The sequence below is a fragment of the Gorilla gorilla genome, chromosome 17, assembly GCF_029281585.2.
Source record: "Gorilla gorilla gorilla isolate KB3781 chromosome 17, NHGRI_mGorGor1-v2.1_pri, whole genome shotgun sequence".
In the NCBI taxonomy this organism is placed as follows: Eukaryota; Metazoa; Chordata; class Mammalia; order Primates; family Hominidae; genus Gorilla; species Gorilla gorilla.
The window spans coordinates 37,129,730-37,148,533 of record NC_073241.2 but is presented as its reverse complement, the minus strand read 5'-3'; the positions used below and the strand labels follow the sequence as shown (position 1 = coordinate 37,148,533).

The window sequence follows — 18,804 nt, the reverse complement described above, 5'->3', positions numbered from 1 at the left end:
ATCTTAAGATTGACTTTTAGAGTAGTTCCTCTTTCAAATGTTATTTGCACTGGTATGCTGAGAGTCAAGGACTTAGATTTTCATTAACTGGGACAAAAACCTTTCCGGGTTAATTGGGAAAACTTTTATTGTGGTGTTTTCCAGTTGCCATTCTTTAGACACTCCTTACTGTTCTTAATCAGGGCCTCATTTTCTTGTCGCTCTTGCTAATTTTCTTTTCTATATGATGCACATTTAGGTTGAACCTCGAACTGGGTTGTCACTGTTATTTAGAACTTAATAGTTAGGGTTCTGTTGGGCTTAATGCTGAAGAATAATTTTAATTTCATCTTTGAATCTTTAAGTCATTTAATTATTGTAAAGTCTCTCATTTTAGCATTAGGAGACTATTCCAGAAATGTGTTCTATTCTATGAAAATTTGGACCACTCTGCAAACATTCTAGGCCTGCCATTTATGCACTTACTAAGAGCAGCAGTGCTGTACGGTTGAAGCTCACAGCCCTGGATACTGGAAAGATGGCTTGATTGAGGACTGTTCCTTCTACCTTACTCTTTCTTTTTATTCGTTTATCTCTCACACCACCTCTTCCTTCTCCTATGGACTGTAAAATGTTTTAATATGCTTGAGGGCTAAACCCTTCCTTTCCCTCCCAGGAGACTGACCTAAAGGCACAAACTATAGATTTTAGTTCTGAAAATTCAACAATGAATACATCTAAAAATTATCATAAACTTGATAAACTCTTTGGCCTCAATTTCCTTATTTGTAAAATGGAGATGCCACTGCTAGCTACTGACAGCATAGAATTGTGAGGAATGTAAGAGACGTGGTAATAATGCCCAGACATAGCAAGCGTCAGGTGTTAACATCATCATCATCATCATTAAATCTCCCCTGTAGGTGACCTTGGCTGGCAGGATGCATCAACACTCACTCTACAGATTTTGATAGAACCTCATTTTATTATCAGTGTGTCTTCATTTAATCCCTATGACAACTACATAGAAGAGAAAGGCCCAAGTTTAAAAATCAGCCAAATCCAAGTTTTCCAACTTCTGTTCTCCAAGTTCTCCTCTCATAGTAGTCTGTGGATCTCTCCAGTTATTGTAGGCTGCCCCAATTGATTTGAGACTAGTGATGCTCTAGTGTGCGTAATAATAGGTTGGAACTACTAAAATACATGGTAGCACAACTGCAGAGGCAATTAGTTTATTCAGAAAAAGATCATTTAAATTTCTAATTGTTGTAACTATTTTTAGTAACTGAGTACAAATAGATACTGAATAAATTTTCCTGAACACTGTTATTATCTAAACTCAAATTTTATCATAACTGCATTATTCATTCTGCTTCCTCAGATTGGTTCACATCCCACATCTTCACCAGCTTTTTGCAGGGTATATTTTTAAACATGCAGTGGATCAATGGAATACTTCTGTTCAAACTGGCATACATCTGTCACAAATTGGAGGGACTTTAGATTTTTATTTCAAGGAGCTCTTCTTACCTTAAAAAATATTTTTTTTAGGCCGGGTGTGGTGGCTCACACCTGTAATCCCAGCACTTTGGGAGGCCAAGGCGGGCGGATCATGTGAGGTCAGGAGTTTGGACCAGCCTGGCCAACATTATGAAACCCCATCTCCACTAAAACTACAAAAATTAGCCATGCATGGTGGCAGGCGCCTGTAATCCCAGCTACTTGGGAGACTGAGGCAGGAGAATCCCTTGAACCTGGGAGGCAGTTGTAGTGAGCTGAGATCACGCCACTGTACTCCAGCCTGGGCAACAAGAGTGAAATTCTGTCTCAAAAATAAATAAATAAGTAAATAAATAAAATATTTTTAAAAGCTTCTAAACAAAGTTTCATTTTAAAAAATTATCTTGAAGAGTCTAGTACCAACTTTAAAAAAAAAATATTTACATATACCTCATCCTCATCTGTAGTTTTGATAAAGCATCATTATTTAAAATAAACGTGTCAAATTATGGCTTTATGTCACTGTTCTCCATTTTATGGCTAGGTATGAGGCAGTCAAAACTTTCCTGCAGTTAAACAGTCATTTTCCAACTTTCATTATTGAATACGTTGTCATTTCAAATTCTTTTTTGATGTTATATTCTTTGCTTAATTTGCCTTCACAGATTTTTTTTAAAGAATTGCATTTCTGCCAAAATTTGTGGGCCAATTCAGATTTGACTCTTTCCAGAGAAAGAACCTAAACCTATTTCATCACAATAGTGCTACAGATGGCAGAGTCTATTTCTGATATGGAGTGTAGGGACAAGACCAACTGAGTGGAAATCAGATAAGGGGATTTTTGAAAGATGCCTAAAACATTTTTAATGAGAAACTCAAATTTTATAAATGAGATGACATTTTGCTTAGCTTCAACTTGTGTTCTATAAACCACTTTTGAGATATGAAATGTGTTCCTTGCTGGTCATGTAAAAGTAGACGTTTTTGTGGACGTTAACTTGTAGACTTGCCGTTCCAGTGCTTGAAATTAAGAGTCATAAATTACAGCCCTGCATTCCTGTGCAGCCTGTGTCACATTAATGGCATCTGAAGGAACTTAGAAACGTGAGAAAATATTTTTAAATTAAGCAAAATTTGGACAGTTCAATTAAGTTAGCATTTAAAATAGTATTGCAAGGTGCATAGTTTGTACTCTGAACATATTTAAATCTTTTAAAACTTTAATGCTTTGAAGATAAATTTGAATGAAATAATTTTATACTCTATTAGTGGCGGACACTTAAGTTATTCTGATTATGGTGAGTTTCCAGAAAGTCTTCATCGATATTAACTATCACTATAGGACTACAGGGTAAATGCATAATAGTACCGATTTCAGCAATAGCTTTAATAGCAGCAGTTCATTGTAAATTTGGTAAAGTATGAGTAAGAAAATCCTGTGTATAAAGCACTAATTCTGTGATCTGTTTAACTAAATGAACTAAACTCTGGGTTATAGGAAACTTTTTATTTTACGCAAAGAAAGGTGGAAACACTGGCTCCTTTGTAACAGAGAATGACCTGTGTTGACCTTGGAGAAGCAGCAGGACAGTAGAGGCAGATACCACAGGAACCCCAGTGACAGTTCTTACCACAGAACTGAAGTCATGGGGACTTACGGCATTGTGTGCTATTGTATTTGTCCCAAACACGAGACACTGTGACTTTAGACAAAGGTTCACAAAACATAATTGCCAGATGAGCGCAACAGTTAGCTTGCCTTGGCAGTGGAACAAAATCTGTGTTCTTAAAGCCCTGAGAAGCAATTCCCAGCCTTTAGTTAATCACATTTTTCATTTGTTAGATCACTGTGTGCTCTGTGACACCATTAACTACACATTTCCAAAGTAATAATAGGATTGTAGTCATCTGTAGGGTACAGGAGATGATTACTTACAAATATGCTCTTTTTCCAAGGCCACCGGAAGGCCTGGTGGGGCTGCTCTCCGAAAGCTCCAGCACTAGCACAGGAAAGTGGCTGCTCCTTATAGGCTGTAAGCTGATTCTAGCTTAAGGAGGCAGAAGAGTTCCCCCAAGAAGGTACAGGGGTTTTGCTCAGTGCAGAGGTGGGTGAACACGAATGTATGATAGATTATAAGTAAGGTAATAGGAAAAAGGAAACATTACTAACAGGTTTTCTTGTAAAGGTTCTTTTTTGAGGGTTCTGAGGGATCATCTCTTTCTTATATCTTTTTTAAAAGAATTTATGTTTCTACTTAGTCCCAAAAAGCATCTTTCTCTTAACCTATTATTTTATGAACATCTAACCCCAGCTGAGGTGTTGTAGCTAATAGGTTTCACCTCAACTGTGCCCTCATGTCCTTGCACAGTGCAAGGTGCACAATCCTGGCAGACCCTGCATGTCATTTGGGAGAGAAGGACAGTTCCTAGAAAAGTGATAAGCCAAGGAATAGAGTTATCATTGAGCTGCAGTGACTTCTCACCCATATGTGGGAACAAATTTTATTACCTTTTTCAGTTTCTTTGATAATGGTGGTACCTTGTATGTGCTAGTGTACTGGCTTTTTTTCTGTGGAAACTGTTCCTTTAAAAAAATGTTTTGGGCCGGGCATGGTGGCCCACGCCTGTGATCCCAACATTTTGGAAGGCCAAGACAGGCGGGTCATCTGAGGTCAGGAGTTCAAGATCAGCCTGGCCAACATGTGAAACCCTGTCTCTACTAAAAATGCAAAAAGCAGGCCAGGCGCGGTGGCTCATGCCTGTAATCCCAGCACTTTGGGAGGTGGAGGCGGGCGAATCACGAGGTCAAGAGATCAAGACCATCCTGGCCAACATGGTGAAACCCCATCTCTACTAAAAATACAAAAATTAGCTGGGCAAGGTGGCGCATGTCTGTAATCCTAGCTACTCAGGAGGCTGAGGCAGAAGAATCGCTTGAACTTGGGAGGCACAGGTTGCAGTGAGCCAAGATCGTGCCACTGCACTCCAGCCTGGCAAAAGAGCGAGACTCCGTCTCAAAAAAACAAAGTAGCCGGGCCTGGTGGCATATGCCTGTAGTCCCAGCTACTCAGGAGGTTGAGGCAGGAGAATGGCTTGAACCAGGGAAACAGAGGTTGCAGTGAGCTGAGATCGTGCCACTGCACTCCAGCTTGGGCGACAGAGCGAGAATCCGTCTGAAAAAAAAAAATGTTTTGAAAGAAAGGAAGGAAGTGTGGTTGCTAGAATTTGTAGGTTCCACTAAGCCCTTTCCATGTAGATGGGGCCTGCAGGGAGTTGGGGGCTGAGTGTGCACAGCCTGATGGCCTCTCTGCTCCCTAGATGCATTTCTGCTCTGCGTGCCTTTGCAATTATATCTATCATTAGCTAGAGAGAGGATCTGAACTAGACCTCCCCACTGGGTTCAGAGGACTTTCCTGCTACCTTTTCCCGTGTGTGTGTGTGTGTAGAGATTAAATTAGTTCTTAATAATAGTATTACAAAGTTCTTTTAAAAATATATCCATCTTGCTGGGAGTGTTCTATAGCTGTATTAAATGTTGTGGTTCTTTCTAAATTGCATTCCATTTTATTCAGTGTATCTGTAAATCTAAAGCAGATGATATATTTTTAATCACAATATACTTAAATTTTCAGGTTAAGATAGAACAATTCTATATTCTGTGATGAAATTTATTAATAATGAGTTCTTCCAGAGATTTTTTTGGGGATATTTTATTATTTTTAGTAATTCATAAGTTATAAAGCCTCTTAAATAGGCAAATGGTACTATATTTATCCAAGTATTGACCACCAACATGAAAGAGAAAATTGTAGCTAATGACATGGGCCAGGTTAGTTTTTTTAAAAAGTACATTATCTTTGACATGGTAAAACAAATGTAATGCATTTGGGGAAAATAACCCAGACTTTAAATAAAAACATATAGAGATACACATACACACCTTTGCTCTATATAGATATATTTAAGAACATACACTATTTGTGTTATCAGTTATATCCAGGAAAAGGGCTTTGAAATACTGAAGCTGTTTTCTAAACCTCATGCCCGGTGTACTCTTGTGCACCCAAGAGCGACACTGCTGGGATTTTCAGAACAGATGCTGGAAACCGAAACGTACATCACTTCTGGTTGCCAGGCTTTAAAACACACAGCTCTGAGACAAGACTAAGGGGTGAAGTACCTTCCCTGTGAGCTCAGAACTTTCACTTAAAAACGCCTAAGCCTAGAGGTTGATGACGTCACATGGGCTGTGTGTAATGTGTGTGTAGCCTCATTCACACTGTGAATAACTTGTTAAATTGCATATTTTGAGGTGTATTTTGAAGCTCTTAGAACATAGTTTTAGGGACAAAAACAAACCCCCTAGAATACTGTTTTTAACCATAGGGCACTCGTTACCTGCCTCTATATACTGTAATCTGAAAGTAAAGTTTCTAGAATATTTTTGATGAAAGTTTCGGGCTGGGCATGGTGGCTCACGCCTGTAATCCTAGCACTTTGGGAAGCCAAGGCGGGTGGATCACTTTAGGCCAGGAGTTTGAGATTAGCCTGGCCGACATGGTGAAACCCCGCCTCTACTAAAAATACAAAAATTAGCTGGGTGCGGTGATGGGTGCCTGTAATCCCAGCTACTCGGGAGGCTGAGGCAGGAGAATTGCTTGAACCTGGGAGGTAGAAGTTGCAGTGAGTCAAGATCATGCCATTACACCCCAGCCTAGGCGACAAGAGTGAAACTCCATCTCAAAAAAAAAGGATCATATGAATTTTAGAGCAAACACTGCACAGCCCATTAATGATAGGGACAAGTTGTTTTAATCTTTCCAGTGCAATATGCTGTCTGGACTGAGTAAAACGGGCATTTAGGGTGTTCCCGAACCCTTTCTTAGGTAGATAGTTTTTGCAGGCAGAATACAAAGCTGTATGTATGATAGTTTAGACCTCTTATTTTCCTTTTTATATATTAATAGTTACTGGATAGCCAGGAGTATATTTGTATGCAATACTGTTTTAATCCAATTTTATGTTTTCCTCTCCTTTGTGTTATTTTCTCATTAAATAATAGCATCCAAGAAATCATAAATACATTTAAGCTGAATGTGGCTTGACCGAGCTCTTTCCTCAACACCTGAGCCAGGCACTGTGCTGCCTGGGACAGGGTCACGGGTGCTGTCATGACATGCTGCTGTCATGTGCCTCTCTCTTTCCAGAGCCCAGCATTACATCAACATGCCTGTGCAGTTCAAACCGAAGTCCGCAGGCAAATTTGAAGCTTTGCTTGTCATTCAAACAGATGAAGGCAAGAGTATTGCTATTCGACTAATTGGTGAAGCTCTTGGAAAAAATTAACTAGAATACATTTTTGTGTAAAGTAAATTACATAAGTTGTATTTTGTTAACTTTATCTTTCTACACTACAATTATGCTTTTGTATATATATTTTGTATGATGGATATCTGTAATTGTAGATTTTTTTTTTACAAGCTAATACTGAAGATTTGACTGAAATATTATGTATCTAGCCCATAGTATTGTACTTAACTTTTACAGGTGAGAAGAGAGTTCTGTGTTTGCATTGATTATGATATTCTGAATAAATATGGAATATATTTTAATGTGGTATATCCAGAAATTTTTCAGTGAGCTTGTCTTTTTCTATGCTGTCATACAGAAATTAGAATATCACTTTATTCTGTTAAGTATTTTCCAGCTTCTGGGTCTGTTCTGTGATTTTTATCCTCCATCACACAGTTTCCTTTCTCCTAAGAAATTCCTTCTCTGTTCCTCTGTCGTTTAGCCAGTTGCCCAGAGTAAAAAGGACAACTTACTTTTCAAGCAGCTGGTTATTTTACTGAGGGGAAGTCTTCATAGTCTGTGCAAACACAGTGAAGAGGTTCCCACGTTGTTATCTCGAGTCTTTACCTCTCCTCTGAGCTCACATACTCTATGTAAAGCTAGACAGGACAACTGCTGCAGAAGCTGGTACAGATGGGGTAGATTCCAGCAGGATACAGGGAGGGAAACAGCAGGCCCCGAGAGCAGTCTGTGGTAGGCTTGAGGTCAAGGTGGTGACACAGTTTTACCCAGGAGGAACGTAGTTATTAATTGCTCTTCTCACCATTATTAGAGAGTCTCCTGATGAAGCTTTCTGACCCCCAGCTCATTGCCTTTGACTTTGAAGCAACAAAATCTCAGATTGTGTAGTAGCTCAGGGATGATCACAATTGGATATTATGTGGAGTGGAACGACCTCGGGGCTTGTAGAAAGCTGGCCGGATAACTTAAACTAATTACAGTTTAAGAGCAATGATTGTGAGCTTGATAGAAAAACAGATCCCTTTTTTCTTCTTCCACTTCACTTTACTTTTGCCAAGTAATTTTTGCTTAGAAATCAAATTTGTAAAAACATTTTTTTCACAAGTTAAACAGGTGGTACTTTTACTGATACTGCTTGACTTCTGTTCTAGATTTTGTGCGTCAAATATGAGATGACCTCATGCTTGAATTTGTGCTTATTTTTCAACAGTCAGCCTTACACATTTTAAAACCATGCTATTGCTTTTTAAGACTGTTTGCCATGGTCAGTTTCTAGCAGTCATAATAGTTTCAATTCTGTATAACTGTTACTTTGCCTTTCAATTTATACTCAGAAGGTCAAAAAACAGGGTTAAGTGATAAAACTGTAAAGGTGACTCTTATTTATTTATTTATTTTGAGACGGAGTCTAGCTCTGTCACCCAGGCTGGAGTGCAGTGGCGCAATCTCGGCTCACTGCGACCTCCACCTGGGGTTCAAATGATTTTCCTGTCTCAGCCTCCCGAGTAGCTGGGATTACAGGCGCCCACCGCTATGCCAGCTAATTTTTGTGTTTTTAGTAGAGACGGGATTTCGCCATGTTGGCCAGGCTGGCCTTCGACTCCTGACCTCAGGTGATCTGCCCGCCTTTGCCTCACAAAGTGCTGGGATTACAGGCATGAGCCACCATGCCTGGCCAAAGGTGACTGTTCTTTAAAAGTGACTTTTAGGGATCTGCAGTTTGTCCTGTGCCTCCGTGATTTGGAAACATGATGCTTGGCATTTTAAGAGCACGTGGATATGAACAAATGATGTGTGCAACCGGTCGCCACTCCTAAAGCAAATGCAGACTACGCTGTCTTCAAGACAGCTGCCAACGTGAAAGAGCAGTGCCCAGGCAAGGTTGCAGCAGAAGCTTGGCTTTAGCAAGGCTTCTATCGGAAATCTGTCTCCGTTCTTTCCCATCCCTTCCCACATTGATGTATTGAGTCTCCACCTCTCTTCTGAGCTCCTGACTCATGGGTCCAGCCAGATGTTTCCATTTGATTATCATGTAGGCGGCTCAAACTTCTGATTTCCCTCCCTGCCTCACGGGCGTCGCCTTGCTTTCCTCATTGTACCAACCAATTTCCTTACCCTCAAGCCCTCATGTTGTTCCCTCTAAATTGTGCCTCTAACAAATCCTCATCCGTCCGTCTCAGCGGTGGCCACAGCAGCCTGCGCTCAGTCATCTCTAAGGCCACTGCAGTCGTCTCCTCACCAGACCACCTGCTTGCTCTTAGCTCCAGAGCTTTCTCTCCAGAGAAGACAGAGTTACCTTTTGAAAGAGGTAACTGCTCATATGTGAGGATAGTTGCTTGCACGTGGCATAAAGCCCAGATTCCTCCCTGTGGTCTAGAGGTCCTCAACCCCGGCCACTGCCGTCCTCCCTGAGCTCCAGCTGAGTGGCCTCCCTGCTCTTCCAAGCCAGCTCGGTGCTCATGTCTCAGGTTCTTCCCCAGGCTTTGGCGTGGCCAGCTCCGCTTCTCAGAGAGGCTCTCCTGCCCCATCCAAGGCAAACTCCTCCTCCGCACATCACACTGTCCATTGTGATATGGCCCTCATGTCTGCTGCATGTGTTCCTGCTTGTTTGCTCTCCCTCCCGTGGAATGTGAGCTTTGCGTGACAGGACACCTGGCTGGCCCTGCTGACCCACATCCCCAGCACCCGGACAGCCTCGCGTGGTCTGCAGGAGTGTGACTGACCGCCCAGTGGCTCCGGTGCGTTTGCCACACTCTCCTGTTTTGGAAGGCTGTCTGCTCACCGCCCTGCTGCAGATGCCCAGCTGTTTCTCCCCACTCCCAGTAAACACTGTCTTCTCAGGACAGCCTCCACTCTTGCCCCAAGATTTCTTACCAGTTTCTTACGCGTCTCCAGGACATACTTCCTAGTAGTAACAGCTAAATGTTTACTGGTACCTCCCATGTGCCAAGCGGTGTCCTAAGTGCTCTGTGTCTGCTGTGGTGCTTAATTCTCAACAGCTTTATAGAGTGGGCTTTTTATGATGGAGGGACCTGAGAGTGGAGAGGAGGGACAGAGCCCTTCCTCCTATGGTGGTCCGTCCACAGTGGCATCTGTGGACAGACAGACGGATTTATAGGAGGCTGGGGCTGGGGCTGGTATGGCCCATGGAATTGATACTTGTATTATGTAAAGAAAGTAAGGCTCAGAGGGGTTAAGTAATTAACCAAAAGTCACACGGTTAAAAAGTTTGAGCTGGGATTCAAACCTTGTTTTTTTCTGACTTAGGTACCCAGTTACAGATGGTAGAAACTGTTCTTAGCGTACAGAAAATGTAATATTAGTATATGGCTGCTTTTAAAAGTTTGTGTTTGGTTGTAAAGCAGCCCTAAGATTGTAAATCAATGTGTCCTGCCAGCTGAGATTACTGGAGTCCACAAGAGTGAGGATGCTTCTCTTGTCAAGCAGGTAAGACATTCTCCAGGCAAAACTTAAAAGTTCTGTAGAGCTCAGTGATGACGAATGTGCATCATTACTGATTTAATGAGTCCAGAAACGAGACCGTGTAAGAGGGCATCTGTTTTTAGTTTTCAGTAAAGGCTGGGATGATTTTATATATGCAATACATAGATTTTATGGGGGACAGATTTCTGGGCAGAATTACACAAGTTCACAACTGTGAACTTGTTCTCTTTCTTAACTAACATTCCCCCTTTTCAATTCAGTATTAATTTTTTAAATTTTGATACTTAACATGATAGATTATTTTATAGAAGGTTGATGAAAGCCTTGCTCTAAAGAGAAAAACTATTTTCCCAGCCTTTTCCTGAATTAGATCATTTTTTAATATGTCTTTTTCATTAATGAAAACCCACTTGTCAGTTCTCTTAAAGGTGCATTTCCAGGCCACTGCACGTTTTTGCTACCCAACTCGGTTAGGATGTATGGGTTTCATATTGATGCTTCCTAAACTCTCAGAGCAGATTCACTTGGCATCTGATAAATTTTACTCACTCTTTAACTTTTATGCAAGTTTTTGGGTTTGCTAGTTGGCTTTTATTGAATTTCAGAATGGCACTTTGCGAACCCCACAAACACAGGCCCAGCTTCTTGTCGGTTCACCTGTCTGGTGTCACTGCCAAACACACTTAGGACTCCTTGCTCCACACCTCCTTCTAGGTCCAAAAATCCCACAGGACCACTTTTGGGGAAATTATTTGATACGAATTTATTTTTCTTTAAATAAGGATTAGTTTGTTGACTTTGTTTTGTGTTTTTACACTATTTCCTGTATTACCTGAGCATGGATAGGAGAATGAACAGGTAACTATAAAAATGTTCAGAGCAATGCCATTCTAAAAATAGTTCCTTTGTAAATAGGATTATTAGAGTAAGAAATAGGTGGATGCCTAGGCAGCTTCTAAGGGGGCCCACCATGTTCCCCACGTGGCCTTATGCAGTCCTTCCCTCCAGCCCCTTGTTTCCAGCCAACAGAAGGCCTCCACATTGAGGGAAATTTCACCTGCCTGGTCTCATCACAAAAGATTCCAACTCTTACCTGGCTACCAGACCCTCAGTAAAGCAAGCTGTCATCCTAGGGAGGGCCACATGGCAAGGAATCAAGTGAGGCTGGAATTGACTGGCAGCTAGCTGCGAACTGAGGCTCCCAGCCCAGCAGGCCAGAAGGAAGTGGATCCTGCTGGCACCAAGTGAAGGCACTTGGAAGTAGGTCCTTCCTCAGTCGGGCCTCAGATGAGACCCCGTTTCGGGTGACACCACACCTGCAGCCTGAGAGCCCACAACAGAGGACCCAGCTAAGCTGTGCCCGGATTCCCGATCCCAGATGCTGGAAAATCCATGCTTGTTGTTTGAAGCCTTGGCGCCTGTGTAAATTCGTTCCACAGCATCAGATAACTAACAAAGCGGGTGTTTAATTAAAGAGAAACATCACTGCAGATACAACCAGCTCTTTGAAATCAGCCACCTTGGTGGTAAATAGTTGCTTATAAAAGATTGAGACAAGCCAACAACTGTTGATGTTTTCATTAAAAACTCTTTTAACCTTTAATAAAACACACACTCCCATCTTTTGTTTCACTTTCACTATTTTTTTTTTTTTTTTTTTTTTTGAGACAGAGTTTTGCTTTTGTTGCCCAGGCTGGAGTGCAATGGTGTGATCTCAGCTCACTGCAATCTCCGCCTTCTGGTTTCAAGTGATTCTCCTGCCTCAGCCTCCCGAGTAGCTGGGATTACAGGCACCCACCATCACGCCCGGCTAATTTTTGTATTTTTAGTAGAGACAGGGTTCCACCATGTTGGCCAGGCTGGATTCTGGCCTCATGATCCGCTCACCTCAGCCACCCAGCGTGCTAGGATTACAGGCGTGAGCCATCGCGCCTGGCCACATTTTTAATTTTATGCCTTGGTGTAAACGTAGGCACACTGGTAAAAGATCCTGTAAATTAAATACATGCCAATGTAAAGGAGTAGAAGGATTCAGAACTTGGGGAACAGTAAGGGAGATTATGGAAATGAAAGTAAACGTGACCCATCTGGTCTTTAAGAGATTCGCTTGTCAAGATGGGAGAGGGGTGCAGTGAGGATGCTAGCACCCCTCAAAAGAGAACCCGACTCTGGAGGCTGACAGCCAAGGCCTTGGGCTTTGGAGAGTGGCACTGAGTGAAGGTAGAGTTGAGCAAGTGAAGCCGCGGTTGGAGCCAGAATCCTCCCTGGTGTGTTCATGACAGTTCTCATCCTGCTGTGTCCTGTACCCACCCAGAAGATGCACAGGAGCACATGTCACTGGCGGGTAGGTTCTGCGAGCATGTTGGCATGGAGAGCCAGGCCAGGCAGCCCTCTTCCCGGTATGACTTCAGAGGGGGAAGGACTCCCCCAGCCCCATCCCCACTGGGTGCAGCCAGATTCTGCTTACGTTTTGGTTGCCCCATGAAATCGCCCTTCTGTCGAATCAGTGTGAGGAGAGGCGGTCATTTATGCCTTGCCGTGCACGAGACGCTGAGGCAGGGCAGGGAGGGGAACGCACATCATCTGAGCAGACTCCCAGGGGCGTCCTCAGGATGTGTCCCACGTGGACAGAAAGGCTGCTGGGAGATCTGGGGAGGGTGCAGAGGCCAGGCCTTGCCGTATCACAGTTTTGCAGAGGCCACCTCTGTCTGTGGGACATGTACATTTTCAGTCTTGGAAGTTGGTCTTCAGCAGCCACCCTGGCCCTGTCTTTATGGAAGTGTCTGGAGAGCTCCATGTGCTCTGCTGGTGGAGCCTGCTCGCCCTCGTCCTGTGTCTCTGCAGCCTCGTTTCCCCTCACTTGCTCCTCATGTCACATCCGCCCTCATACCCCTGGAGTGGGGCAGCTTCTTCCTGACTTGGGCCCCAACACCTCCTGTCTTCTACCAGGACATCTTCCCCAGCAGGAGGATGTCTCCTTCCTGCCTGCCAGGTCCTCAGGGAAGATGGCCCACCCGCTAGTGAGGAACTGCTGGACGATTCTCTGTTGAGCATCTGTTCTGCTGATTAAACCAGAAGTACCGTGAGGTAGGGACCAGGGCTGTGGTCACCTCCAAAGCCTTGGTGCCCAGAGCAGAACCAGCGTGTGGCGGGGCTCAGACCTTGTGAGAAACTGGATGCGTTGTCCAGGGAGGCCTCTGTGTCTTTAGGCAATGGAAATGTCAAGAGGATGTGGACACTAGTTTAACATAGCAGTGCATTTGTATTTCAAGCCAAACGCACACCATGTGAGTGAAGAGACGCTTAAAACTGAAGTCGGGAGCAGGTCAGGACTGTTCACCACAGCTGCATACTGCATGGCAGGAGGGGCCTCTGATGGCCACCTGGCCCTGGAGGACGGGAGGAGATGAGCTGCGAAAGATCTGAAAGAGGGAGGTCAACATGTCATTCACAGCTGCCTTCATTGTTGATAGGGAATTCCAAGAGAATTCCTCCTGGAAATAAGCAGTAAGAGATGTGTACCTAGGAATGCGACAGTGCCTAATTGATATAAACAAATCAATAGTCTTCCTATACATAAGGAAATAATGAACGACCAGAAAACAGCGTAAGACAAAACAGCAGAAATAAGTTTAGAAATGTGTGAAGTGTATACAAAGGAAACTGTCAGGTTCCCCTGGAGCACATCGGAGACTTGAGTAGGAGTAACTTACCGGACTGCACCGGGGGCCTTCTTCCGTAGCATGAACAGCGCCCATGAGTGGGGATGGGGCTGGGGCCGCACCAGTCCAGGCAGCATTTCCCCCAGTGGAGGGGGAGCTCTGCAGGTGCCCAGCCTCCCACGCTGTTTCAGTAGCTTGTTAGGAACTCTCCCAGACATGGATAGTGGCCCAGCTGCCCATCCCTGCCGTCACTGGGTCTGAGCATGGCCTGTCCTTTGTTTAAATCCTACATTTAGCTGGCCGGACTCACACCTGTAATCCCAGAACTTTGGAAGGCCAAGGGGGGTGGATCACGAGGTCAGGAGATTGAGACCATCCTGGCTAGCACGGTGAAATGCCGTCTCTACTAAAAATACAAAAACAAAATTAGCCGGGTGTGGTGCTGGGCGCCTATAGTCCCCAGCTACTTGGGAGGCTCAGGTGGGAGAATGGCGTGAACCTGGGAGGTGGAGCTTGCAGTGAGCCAACATCGTGCCACTGCACTCCAGCCTGGGAGACAGAGTGAGACTCCATCTTAAAAAACAAAACAAAACAAAAACAGAAACACCCTACATTTAGCATATATCTATATTAAGATTTTACATGTCTTTTTAACTGTGCCAGAATTTTATGAGGGTTGGTATGGCAATTTTTCCTTTTTTTTTTTTTTTTTTTTTTTGAGAGACAGGATCTCACTCTGTGACCCAGGCCGGAGTGCAGTAGCACGATCATAGCTCACTGTGACCTTGAACTCCTGGGCTGAAGTGATCCATCCTCCTCAGCCTCTCAAGTAGCTGGGACTACAGGGGTGCACCACCACACCTCGCTGATTTTTGTATTTTTTGTAGAGAAGGGGTCTTGCTATGTTGCCCAGGCTGGTCTCAAACTCCTGGGCTCAAGGAATCCTTCCACCTTGGCCTCCCAAAGTGCTGGGATTACAAGCATGAGCTACCGCTTTGGCCCAATTCTTCTTGGTGTTAGTTACAAAGTTGCATAGATTTTGAGTAGTCAGCCCCAAACTCTCCTTTACCCATTAGCCCGATTTTACCTTGGGACTGTGAAGCTTATGAGGAACGCATATTTTGTGTTAAAGTAGAAGATAACAATAACTAAAGCTGTCAATTCTCCCTAAACCAATTTCTACATTTAATGCCATTCCAATAATGATAGCTACAAGTTGTTGATTCAAGTAGAAAAGTGGTTCTTAGGTTGGCATGGTGGTGCTAACAGGACAGCCAGGATGCGCTGCAGAGGGAGAGTGATGGCATCTGGTTCTCCCGGGCACACCACACAGGATATCACTGTCAGCCTCCTGGTGCTGACATCAAGGTGAGGAAATGTGTGCTCCCTCAGAGAAATGGTGGGAGCCTCCACCTCGTCCTAGGCTTTCTCTCTGGAAGGGACCAGTCCTCAGGCTTCACATGCGTCATCTTCTGCTGGTGGTCCATTTCTGCCATGTTTGGTGGTTGCGTTTAATTCCGGAGGGAAGCTATTACGAACAAACATGGCAACAACTAAGCTTGTATGTCAGCCTCTGCCTGCTGGAATCCCAGGTCTTCTCTCAGTGGAAACTCGTGGAGCCACATCCAGTCCTAACAGTAATTAAAGCAGCCTGGGTGAGACTGGCTTATGAAAAGATCAGTGAAACAGAATGGAATCCAGAAAGACCCAAATATACACAGAAATTTAGATGGTAAATGGCAACACTTCAGTGAGAAAGAGATGGGTTAGCCCAAAATATCTTCCAGGTGAATCGCATGTAGAAATAAAACAAAGAGTCCCAGAAGAAAATATGGGAGAACAATTTCAGTTACTCATTTCCAATTAGAAACAAAACTGAAGTTTTCTCTCACCAGCACAGCATGTGAGTTGTCAGAATAGCCAGGTAGCTTCACACAGGAATGTCAGCTTTGCACATGAAGTGTGTTCTAATTTGGTGTACACCGTGAGGCAACGTAGGCTGAGCAAGCAAAACAATGTAGTTACCTTCTGGGCTGCTCACCTTGGAGGTCCTCTGTGAGAAAAAGACCTGGACAGATTTCTGTGGTCGTTTTGTGTCTGGAATGGGTGGGCTCTTGGTCTCACTGACTTCAAGAATGAAGCCCTGGAATCCCGCGGTGAGTGTTACAGTTCTTAAAGGCAGTGTGTCCGGGGTTTGTTCGGATGTGTTCGGAATTTTTTTCTTTTGGTGGGTTTGTTGTCTCGCTGGCTCAGGAGTGAAACTGCAGACCTTCATGGTGAGTGTTACAGCTCATAAAAGCAGTGTGCACCAAAACAGTGAGCAGCAGCCAAGATTTATTACAAAGAACAAAAGAACAAAGCTTCTACACCCTCGAAGGGGACCTCAGTGGGTTGCCACTACTGGCTCGGGCAGCCTGCTTTTATTCCCTCATTTGGCCCCACCCACATCCTGCTGATTGGTCCATTTTACAGAGCGCTGATTGGTCTGTTTTACAGAAAGCTGATTGGTCCGTTTTGACAGGGTGCTGATTGGTGTGTTTACAATCCCTGAGCTAGACACAAAAGTTCTCCAAGTCCCCACAGAGCACTGATTGGTGCATTTACAAACCTTGAGCTAGACACAGGGTGCTGATTGGTGTGTTTACAAACTTTAAGCTAGACACAGAGTGCTGACTGGTGTATTTACAATCCCTTAGCTAGACATAAAGGTTCTCCAAGTCCCCACTAGACTCAGGAGCCCAGCTGGCTTCACCTAGTGGATCCCACAGCGGGGTGCAGGTGGAACTGCCCGCCAGTCAGGCGCCCTGTGCCCGCACTCCTCAGCCCTTGGGCGGTTGATGGGATAGGGCGCCACAGAGCAGGGAGCGGCACTCGTCCGGGAGGCTCGGCTGCGCAGGAACTCACGGCAGGGGGGAGGCTCGGGCATGGGGGGCTGCAGGTCCCGAGTCCTGCCCTGCAAGGAGGCAGCTAAGGCCCCGTGAGAATTCGAGCGCAGTGCCGGCGGGCCAGCACTGCTGGGGGACCCGGTGCACCCTCTGCAGCTGCTGGCCTGGGTGCTAAGCCCCTCACTGCCCGAGGCCGGTGGCTCCGAGTGCAGGGCTGCCAAGCCCACGCCCACCCAGAACTCGCGCTGGCCAACGAGCGCAGCGCGCAGCCCCAGTATCGCCCACGCGTCTCCCTCCACACCTCCACACAAGCAGAGGGAGCCGCCTCCGGCCTGGGCCAGCCCAGAGAGGGGCTCCAACAGTGCAGCGGTGGGCTGAAGGGCTCCTCAAGCGCAGCCAGAGTGGACGCCGAGGCCGAGGAGGCACCAAGAGCGAGCGAGGGCTGCCAGCACCCTGTCATCTCTCAGGTTTTAGCTCAGGGCTGCTGTCCAGCACCCGCTCTTGCTTGGATACTTTCGGTGGTGTGGCTGCTGGTTACTGTATTGCACGACAAATGTTTTTCTCTCTTTCTGTTAGTTTAATAGCAATCTTAAGCCGCCTAAGAGGTTTTAAATGTTTCCAGTTATTTAGACCATGATGAAGGCCATTGTTTTCTTGGGTGCTAAGGAGGGTGATGGGCCAGTTCCCTTCCAGAGCCTAAGCCTGAGGCTACCCCTAAAACTGATTAAAGATCAGTTACTAAAATATGTTAATCATGCAAAGATGACCAAGAGAATAAAATTAAAAAGGTGTAAACAGTATGTATAGTGTGATCCTTTTCTGTAAGGAAAATTACTCATGTTGGATGTAGGTGCACCAAGAACACTTCAGGGAACATCTGCAGGCAGAGAAAGCAGGGTGCCTTTGGGAAGGCGGATGGCAGGATGTTTATTGTTCACGTTATGTCTGTCACGTTTGATTTTTGAATAATATGTATCATTTCTGTGGTCTGAAAAGAGAAGGTGGAGGAGAGAACGAAAGTCAGAGAATATAGCCAACCCAACACACCAGAAGCTAGTGAAGCCCTGTGAATGGCTGATCCCAGGTAAGTTCCCATGTTCTAAGCTGGAATCAAAAGTGTGGGGTCTTCATGGGACCCGGTGCATGCACAATTGAGTGGATCTGCTGCCAGCACGTGTTGTGTTGTGCCTGCACTTGGCGTGGCTGCACAGGGCTTGCAGGGCGGTCGTGGGGAGGGCCTGGGGAAGGCTAACTAGGGCCTCCACTGTGGGACCCAAGTCCCCAGACCTGGTTGCTTTACTGTACAGTCACAAACCAAATGGGGGTGCAGGCGTTTTATGTTGGGCATCAATGGGGGAATCAGGTGGGTGTGCCCCGGCATCCTTGCTCCTCAGTGCGCAGGGCCCTCAAGTTAAAAGCAAGCATCCCCGCGGGTGGGGATGGTCCCTTGGCGGCTCTCGGCTACACCTTCCTGCCCGGCTTCCCTGCGAGGCGGGCGGCAGTGGAACTCATTCCACAAAGGCTGCCTCTCACTGTGGCCGCTGTGTCACCAGCCAGAGCTGTCAGGTACGTCAGTCATGCTGCTTTGTGGTCATGTCACTGGCATAATCCCAAGATTAGGTGGCCACAAAGAGCCATGAATGAGGTGGTAATTGCGTTCAAGGGAAAAAGAGTTAAAGAAAAAAAGACTTTACTTTCTCACAAGATCCGTGAAAGAAGTGACAGCTAATATTTTAAAGCTGGAGCAAGATAATTGTAGTGAGAGATCTTTGTGTGTTCTCTGGAAAACGCTGCATGCGCACAATGAATATTCAAATGCCATTTTGCGCTGTGAATACCAGATCGCCCGGCCTGAGGCCGTCTGCATGGGCCGTCGGCGGAGTCGGCCCGGCCGGCCGCGGGAATGAGCGGGCCACACGGAGGGCCTGGGCGCGCTGCTGCGGACGCCGGCTCCGAGCAAGAGGACAGCCGCCCCTCCGGAGTCGCTGGGAAAGGAGTCAGCGCCGGGCAAGCAGCCTGCA

The 18,804-nt window shown here is 45.3% G+C and overlaps 1 protein-coding gene across 12 annotated transcripts in view; it reads left to right on the top strand.

Annotated features, from left to right (window-relative positions):
* The window catches only part of CEP192 (centrosomal protein 192), a 182,988-nt gene that overhangs the window by 125,695 nt on the left and 38,489 nt on the right, over positions 1-18,804 (top strand). For 11 of the 12 annotated variants that reach the window (XM_019014173.3, XM_055368391.2, XM_055368395.2 and 8 more), the window contains one exon: positions 6,687-7,091. The exons of the other annotated variant lie outside the window; for it this stretch is intronic. In XM_019014173.3, the coding sequence (XP_018869718.1) occupies positions 6,687-6,825 (139 nt within the window). In that variant the 3' untranslated portion in view covers positions 6,826-7,091. Of the gene's footprint in view, positions 1-6,686; positions 7,092-18,804 lie in introns of those variants that run through there. 12 annotated transcript variants of the gene reach the window in all.